Here is an 8,178-nt window from a genome sequence, read left to right as displayed (position 1 = left end):
TAAGATTTTAGTTTATTATTTATACACATATTTAAGTCCCCTGCCTGGAATGGGCTGTGGGGTTTCACACAGGTTCCCCAGACCAGCAGCTCACGCCGCACTGCAGTCAGTGGTGTTAATATTCATGCTGTACCTCATCAGCGGGCAAACACATTTTTTTAAGTTCTTATCAGAGAAATAAGAATGGGTGAAAATGAACAAAGTGGAGCAAAGTGCCACGGGTGTTCACACCGAACCAGAGCTCTAAAAGCAGAGAGCAATGTGACACGAAGGGAGCAAGGCGTGCCTGGAAAAATATCACACTGTCTCCAGCAGAGCTGTTCCTTACCTAAATCACACTTGAAATCTGGCTCTTCTGTGACCGGGGCATTTCTCACATCTGAAATACAGTGTAGAAGGTAAGGCAAGGGAGCGACTCAGGCATTTATTTCTCTGGGAGAGAAGCAGCAGTAGCTGCAGCAGCCTGTTACTCTTGAACAGTCGATGCAAGGAAAAATCATTGGATCTGTTTTCCTCGTTGCAATGCAAGAAGTTAAAAGCCCATTCTGAACGGACATGTCTTGGGCAGGCAAGGACACTGCCTTGGGGTGTGGCAGAACCACCCCCCTGATGTGTGTGCACGATCCGGGGCTCCTGTGGCCATCAGGGAAGGAAAGAGGAGCTCCTGGGGGTGCTCCATCAGCCTCCAGGGAGCCACAGCCGTCATTCTCCCGGGCCCAGCATGCTGATGGGTCGGGCCCAGCTGCTGGATGGTGAGGGAAGGGATCGTCCTACTCTGCTCTCTGCTGTGCAGCCTCATCTCAAGCAGCAGGTGCAGGTTTGGGTGCCTCAGCATAAAGAGGGCACAAAACTATTAGAGAGCATCCAAAGGAGGGCGACAGAGATGGGGAAGGGTCTGTAGTGCAAGGTGTGTGAGGAGCAGCTGAGGCCCCTTGGTTTGCTCAGCGCAGAGCAGAGGAGCTGAGGGAGGCCTGATGGCGGCTGCAGCTCCTCACAGGGAGCGGAGGGGCAGCGCTGAGCTCTGCTCTGTGTGACAGCGACAGGGCCCGAGGGAACGGCATGGAGCTGTGTCAGGGGAGGGGCAGCTGGGGGTGAGGGACAGGGTCTGCACCAGAGGGCGGTGGGCATGGAACGGGCTGCACAGGGCTGTGGGCTGTTGGAGTTCAAGGAGTTCGGACAGCGCTCTCAGACACAGGGTTTGGATTTTGGATGTGGAGCCACGAGTTGGACTCAACGATCCTTGCGGGTCCCTTCCAACTCGGGGTATTCCACGATGCTGTGATCCACGGTGCACACGAAGGCCGTAACTGCGGCCTTGTAAATCCGCACGGAGTGATTTGTGTCAGAACCACTCCCGAAGGAAGAAGGGAAACCCCTGCAGTGCAGCCCGCCCGCAGGACAGCCGTCACCCCCAGGACGGGCTGTGGGTCTGTGGGGCGGCCCGCCTCCTGCCCCAAACCGCCCCTTCCCGGGCTCCCCCTCGCAGCTAGCGATTAACTTCGTCATTTTCTTGGCTGCAAAAGCAGTGACAAATGGCTCGGACTTCGTTTCTCCACCGCGCCCAAGGCTTGATTTATTGTGCCTGCGTTATCGTGAAATCGGGCTCCATTCAAAATGTTTTTCTGGGAGAACTCGATCCCCTCGCTGTTTATTTGCCCCGTCCCTCCTCATTAGCGTCACTGATCCGCAATGGCCCCGCTCGGTTCCAGACCGGCCCTCCTCGCACCTCGTCCCGCCCGCGCCTCGGAGCGGCCCGGTGCCCACGGGTGTGCGGGGCCGAGGGACGGCCGGCCGCGGGACACGCCGGAGAAAGAACCAGCGATGGGGCGGAGGGAAAGCCCGCTACAGAAACCGTTTGACCCCCGGCCCGCCGTTTCGATCCCGCTGCTCCAACCCACGCCGCGGCGCGGCTCAACCGCGGCTGACGGGCCGTCCCCCCCCCCGGCGAGGGGCGGTCGCTGCCCGCGGGCGGTGGCGGGGCCAGGTGCGCCCGGCCCCGCGCTGCGGCCGCCGCCGGCTTATAAAGGAGGCGGGCCGGGCCCGGCGGGTGGTGCGGTTGGGACGGTAAGTGCGGGTTGGTGTCCCGTCGGGGCTTTTCGCTCTCTTTTCTTCTTCTTTTTTTTTTCTCCCTTCTTTCCTCCATCACCGCTTCGAGCGCATGGGATGTGAGCACAAACGCAGCACATCCCCACAGACGGCCCGGCTTTCTGGGCGTCACGTTGTCCCACGCCGGTGCTGTGTGCACTCAGTAAAAGCCAACGGCGCAGAGCTGAAGTTGGAGCCAATGAAAGCTCTGATTTCCGCAGGTGAATTGTTGCTGACTTTCCTCAGGCCCAGGACTTCATCCCCTGCAGATGTGAAGCTCCGGTTTCCGAGGGACGCATGAGGAGATGAGGTGCTCAGGTATGTGTGTTTCTATCTTGTCTGTCGTACACAAGGAGGTACGACTCTGCTCTGCCGCACACCAATGCTGCAGAGACATAACTGCACGTAAACCTGCCCTCAGTGTGTTTTAGCAGACGGACCGGCACTGCTAACCCACTCTGTCCGTACCCCTGTGCAAACGAGAAACGCCACTGCTGAAGCTGGGAGCACTACCACGCTCTGCTTTTGTTTATGACCATACTGACCCAGTGGCAGCCGAGGTGTCTGTGGCACTATGAGGCATGCAGAGCCAACTGCAGCTTAACAGAGGGAGAAAACACCAGGAAAGAATACACTATTGCCTGATCACAGCTTAAGTTACAGCAAACAGTTTAAAGACTGTTTTTTTGCTGTCATTCGGGCCGAGCTCAAGTAGATTTCCATGGGTTTTACTGTACATAGATGATAATGATTGCAGTCATTGGCTTTGGGTCGCTGCTGTGGCTTTTTTGCTGCCGTCCACTGTGGTTGCAATGGGACTTCTGGGGGCTTCAGTGTGGGGCTGAAACGCTTTGCAGCATCAAGGTTTGGCTTCTGTAAACGCAGATCTTCAGTCGTTCACGTGCATCGATTTTTATTCAGATGTTTAAAATCCCATTGTCTTTGACTGCGTTCGTAAGGTGCCTTTGCTGCTGGCCCAGGGCAGCACAGAGTTCTGCAAGGCAGGGAAGCCAGGAGCTGCCCAGGAAGCTCGGAAGCTCTGCTTGGATAAGAGCGACTGCCTCAGGTATGAGTCTCACTGCGGGGAACGCGGATGGAGCATTTATTGCTGGGGAGCTGAATGAGCTCAAGGAATGGGGGCTTGGCACGGTCTTTTCTGGAAGCTGGGAAAGAACTTTTCAGCAGTTATTGCAGCTTTGCTCAAAGGAAGGTTTTTGCTGTTCTCACATGATTCTTTTGCCCCCCGATGGCCGAAATATAGCTTACAGGACTCCGATTCTTAAGTTAGAAAACAAAAGCGACAGGACAAGCTTAGAAAGGGTTGAGTGCTGCTGGGTTTACAAGGACATGTGGACACTGTTCCCAACCTTTTGAGCCGTCAAGCTTCCCCTTTCAAAACATGGGTGCTGTGTTCTATGGCTCTTTTCCCCTTTGTCATCCTTGGAGTGACTGACAGAAAGTGCTCCCCATAATACCAGCCGAGAGAAAAATCAGTCTTTTCAAGGGTGTAAGTTAGAATTGTAGAATGGCAGAATATACCGAGTTGGAAGGGACCCAGAAGGACCATCGAGTCCAACTCCTGACTTCACACAGCACCACCCAGAAAGTTCTGACTCTGTACCTGCGTGTGGCAGCAAACCAGCTGGTTTATGAACAGTGAGCCCAAAAGTCACTCACACCCACGTGTAGCAGCCTCAGCTTTCCCAGAGCTGGCAGCACTCTCATTTCTGATAGGGGTTGCTTCTAGAAGGCATCCATTTCTGTAGTCAGGAGATAATGTGACTCCATGCTTTATCTCCTTCTCTGGGTGGTGAAAATACTATGATGTTCACTCAATAACTTTCTTGGTGCATGCCCACAACCTGTGTTTATTTTCAAGCGGAGGTTGCAGACAGGTACTTGGTACCCAGCAGGGGCCACGCTGAGGGCTGTGCTTGCAGCCTGGATGCTGCTTGCACCCCGCAGTGCTCCTGGTCCCATGGTGACTCCTGGCTGTGGGGCTTCCAGTCTCCTCCTAGCAGCACACTGGGCCCAGTGTTGCAGCGTGAGTGCAGCGGGAGCACGGTGGGCCTGGGGTGAGGGGTGATGAGGAGCTTGGGCGGCTCCGGCCTGGCACTGAGGTTCACCCACCACCATGAGCCCTCAGCCACGGCCGCCAGCCTCATGGATGCTCTTGTCACTTACAGGCCACTCCCTGTTGGGGAAGCCCCCCATGGACTGTAGGCATTTACCTGAGGCCCGCAAGGAGACCCTGAGCCCGGAGCCCGAGTCGCTGCCACCTCCAGCTGCAGGCAGCAGCCCCTGCCTACCCCCCGCAGTCGGGCAGCGGGCTGGGACGGGCCCAGGGCGACCCGCGGCCGCCAACGCCGCACGGGAGCGCAGCCGAGTGCAGACCCTGCGCCATGCCTTCCTGGAGCTGCAGAAGACGCTGCCCTCCGTGCCGCCCGACACCAAGCTCTCCAAGCTGGATGTGCTCCTCCTGGCCACCACCTACATCGCGCACCTCACGCGCAGCCTCCAGGACGAGGAGGAGTCTCCAGGAGAGACCCTGGGAGCCCTCCGAGGAGATGGGTACCTCCATCCTGTCAAGGTAGGACAGCAAACTGGTGTTAAAATATTCAGACGAAACTGGCAATTGCGGGCTGATTTACCTTGCTAGAATGCATGCACAGAAAGACTGCTTTAGCTGAGTCCGCCAGAGCCATATAACCGTGCACCTGGGTGCTGTGGGCCTGGTGGAAATACCCGGAGTTGCTGGTGTTTCCCCTCCTGCAGGGACTTTTCATAAAAATATCAGATATAGCTACAGTCCAAGCGCAGTGGGACTCCATCCTTGGAAGAGAAACGCCAGTATCTGTTCAGTGTCCGTGGGAAGCCTGGCAGACCCGCACCAAACCCACCAGAACCAGTGTGGGACCACTGAGATGTGGGATGCTCCACAGTGGCCATCCCGGCCAAGGCGGTGCTCGGCAATGTTTGCAGGTCTGCAGTGTTTCTCCAAGATATGAAATAAGGCATTAATTACTGGCCATATGTTAATTCTTCCTGCGAAAGTGCTTTTCTGATGCATTTATTTCACGTAGTTGGTACACACTGCTGTTTCTCTTGCCTTCATCCAAAACCAGTCCTGGAGATGCAGAGGACACAAAGGGGGAACTGCCGTTAGGGAGTACCTGGGGATGGGAGCTGTTCCCAAACACAGTGACTGAGGTGATGCTGAAATGCTGCGAGGTGTTTTCTTTGGCTCCGGTCTAAGGGAGTGAGTTAGCGCACTGCTGGTCTTTTATTAAGAGGCTGATGAATTCAGAATGATTTAATTATGATTAATTCCTGAAGTAAGCCCTAATTCCTCTAAAGTGACTGAGTCACAGAGAGCTCCTTGTTCACGCTCTCGGTCGTGGTAAAAAGCGCGATGCGAACGTAGGCTTCCCGGCCCATTCGGATGATTAGCAGGCTCATTAGGAAAGCAAAACCTTTACATAAATCAGAAAATGGTTATAATTGAAGGACAAAAAAAATAAACACTGTGATGTATTTCAAAATAAGCTCTCGCCAGCTCCAGTTAGCCCCCTTGGCCAGGGTGAGGGGACACAGGTCTCACAGCACTTCTCAACAGCTGCCAACTACCGCTGGCAGAAAAAATAGCCATTAAAGCAGTTAAATGATCCAGCTGCACATTTCCCAGGCTACTGGAATACAGCAACAGTTGATTCATTCAGCAGTTATTTCTGATAATCCTATTTACGTGTCATTTACCCGCAGTTTTGCCAGAGATCCTATCAGTCTAACCAAACTTTCTGATATTTTGGGTAGTAAATTAATGCTTTAGTTGGAAGTAGAACAGAAGTGTCCCAGAGAAATCACAGCAAATGCCTCAAAACATTTGAGCGCAGGATATGAGAAGAGCAGTGTAGATAAGGGCTGTAACAACACTCCTGTGTCAAGCACAGTAAATACAAATAACGTGGAAACTAAAACGTTCAGGTGCTGTTGTGTGTACACCGAACAGGAAGCAGGGTTAATGACTTCAAGTTAGGTAACGTCTCAGATGCCTTAATAGAGATGAATTCATAACATCAGGCTTGCAATAAAAAATACCAAATGAGATCCTTGGGTCTTTCCAAGAGAGAACATTCTGCTTCTTTATGTCTTTAAATAGAAGGGCTGAGATTTAACTGCAGTGCTAATGCTTTGACAGGCCCCTTCCAGTTTTAGAGCTACCTTTGTTGCTCAGAGGAAAGGTGCCAGCCTGTTCCCCCGAGTGTCTTAATTTTAAAAGAATGCTATTACTTCTTCTATCGTGATTCCACCGACACTTAAAGCTTTGCTTTTGTCACTCAGAGCTGCATTCAGACCCCCGGTGTCTCAGCACGGTGCTTGTTCTTGTCTTGCAGAAATGGCCAATGCGATCCAGGTTATACATTGGAGCGACAGGACAGTTTTTGAATCACTCAGCACAAGGAGAAAGCGCAAACCAAGGAGAAACATCAACAAATTCACAACACTAGTCTCCCTTTTCATTAAAAAAAAAAGTTATTTATTACATCACATATATATATTTAAATTAAAAAAAAAAACAAAAAACAAACCACATCAATCAGCCATAATTCCTGAAACACTGTTTGTGGATCAGAAGGAATTGGTTCTTAAAGATCTCTCGTACCTCATTAACTTAATGCGACTTATCGTTGGCTTCCACCACTGAGGATACTGCTGGTATCTGAACCAGGGCAAGAGGAGAAGGCAGCTGCTGTCAGCACCAATGGATAGCAGAGAAACAGGGGCAAGACTGCTAACAACAGCTGTTCTCATCCACCTCAGCACAGGAAGCTGATAGGTACATGACAAGAAAAGGAGACAGGGAGATGCATATTGGCTAAGTGCAGTGCAAGACAAGCTCTGGAGAAAAGCAAATGGCACACAAGTCTGCAAATAGCCATCCAAATAATGCGTGCCCTTTCCTCATGGCATGAAGCTAATAGCAGAAAGCCCACAGACAGCAGTCAGGTCATGCCTTCATCCTTCAGGTAGTCAGAAATGCATGGAGCTCTTTGAAAATGGGGGTGCACATTCACTTTAAGTAAAGATGTGCTGAAATCTATCCTACACGCATATAACAAACACAGACCGCTCTACAGATTAAATGTAGTTCCATTAATTAAGTATTGCTTGTATTGGTCTATAGCCTTGTGTTGCATGTGACATGTCTGTTAAATGTTACCCCAGAACTATTATTTGCCTGTTCAGGACATCAAGATACACTCCTCTCAAACAGGGCTTCACAGATGAATGGAGCCCTGAGAGCTGGCTTGTTCACAGCACGTGACTCACTACATCATTTCCTATATGTAGGCAAGAAATATTGAAACTAAACGCACCAATACCACCTAATGTATCTGTTCTGTAAAACACTGTACTTTTCATATATTGTTATTGTCAAGGTAAACATTAAATATTATTCACTGGACATTGTACATTTGTCGAGCTGCAAAATCTGTCTCACTTCTGTTTCTAATTGCATAGGGTGAATAGCTTCTGTTTCAGTGTTCCTGGAGGAATGGGGTGATTTTGGCTGTTTAATTTTAGGAGTGCATTTGTACCAACTGTTCTGAGGACTTCTTCACAACTTAAGTCTTAACATACGAGATGAGGGCATAAAACGCAGATGAAGTTTGAGGCTGAGAAAACGCCAGGTAGGGTGGCAGAAGCACAGAGAAGTCATGCGGGGTTCACACATCACTAAAATCTACATGGATGGCATCGGGTCAGGGCAGAAAGGAGCGGTGAAATGACAGCCAGAAGGCAGTGCCAAACCTCAGCCTGCGCCGCGGGCGGGGAGTAACGTGGCGATGAGTCACCATTAGGCGGAGAAAACCCAACGCTTGCACGCTGCGTGCCGTTACCTAGCGCAGCAGCTCCTACGGAACACACCTGGAGGGGGCAGAATTCAGGAGGCCCGCAGCAAAGCAACACAAAATGCCGCCCACCGGTCCGCAAAGGCTTCTTCCTTTCACGCCGCTGCCAGGCTCTGGGAAGCGAGCACGCCAAACAGGCGGGGATGCACGTGTGAACAGCACGGCCGGCCCAGCGATG

General features: G+C 51.9%; 2 protein-coding genes across 8 annotated transcripts in view; one reads left to right on the top strand and one right to left on the bottom strand.

The window, feature by feature from the left end:
• The window catches only part of LOC121112089, a 41,653-nt gene that overhangs the window by 33,124 nt on the left and 351 nt on the right, over positions 1-8,178 (bottom strand). The window contains exon 3 of one of the 3 annotated variants that reach the window (XR_006936343.1): positions 6,598-8,113. The exons of the other annotated variants lie outside the window; for them this stretch is intronic. The gene's annotated coding sequence lies outside the window, so the exon portion shown is untranslated. Of the gene's footprint in view, positions 1-6,597; positions 8,114-8,178 lie in introns of those variants that run through there. 3 annotated transcript variants of the gene reach the window in all.
• TCF24 (transcription factor 24) lies at positions 1,958-7,552 on the top strand. Of its 5 annotated transcripts, none has more exons than XM_046928402.1 (5): positions 1,958-2,064; positions 2,332-2,403; positions 3,045-3,151; positions 4,272-4,675; positions 6,480-7,552. In XM_046928402.1, the coding sequence occupies exons 4-5, from the start codon at positions 4,298-4,300 to the stop codon at positions 6,591-6,593; spliced, it is 492 nt and encodes a 163-aa protein (XP_046784358.1). In that variant the 5' UTR covers positions 1,958-2,064; positions 2,332-2,403; positions 3,045-3,151; positions 4,272-4,297; the 3' UTR covers positions 6,594-7,552. The 5 variants fall into 5 exon arrangements, with proteins under 5 accessions (XP_046784358.1, XP_025003757.2, XP_040547097.1 ...); XM_025147989.3 differs by having other exon boundaries at positions 2,307-2,403; XM_040691163.2 differs by having other exon boundaries at positions 2,307-3,151.

The sequence above is a fragment of the Gallus gallus genome, chromosome 2, assembly GCF_016699485.2.
Source record: "Gallus gallus isolate bGalGal1 chromosome 2, bGalGal1.mat.broiler.GRCg7b, whole genome shotgun sequence".
Taxonomy (NCBI): Eukaryota; Metazoa; Chordata; class Aves; order Galliformes; family Phasianidae; genus Gallus; species Gallus gallus.
This window is presented reverse-complemented; position numbering and strand designations above follow the sequence as displayed.

Excerpts from the sequence above, each read along its gene's own strand:
- TCF24 (XM_040691163.2), top strand. The coding sequence starts at position 3,007 with ATGTTTAAAATCCCATTGTCTTTGACTGCGTTCGTAAGGTGCCTTTGC. Across the intron at positions 3,152-4,271 it reads GATAAGAGCGACTGCCTCAG|GCCACTCCCTGTTGGGGAAG; the intron begins GTATGAGTCTCA and ends TGTCACTTACAG. Across the intron at positions 4,676-6,479 it reads GGTACCTCCATCCTGTCAAG|AAATGGCCAATGCGATCCAG; the intron begins GTAGGACAGCAA and ends CTTGTCTTGCAG.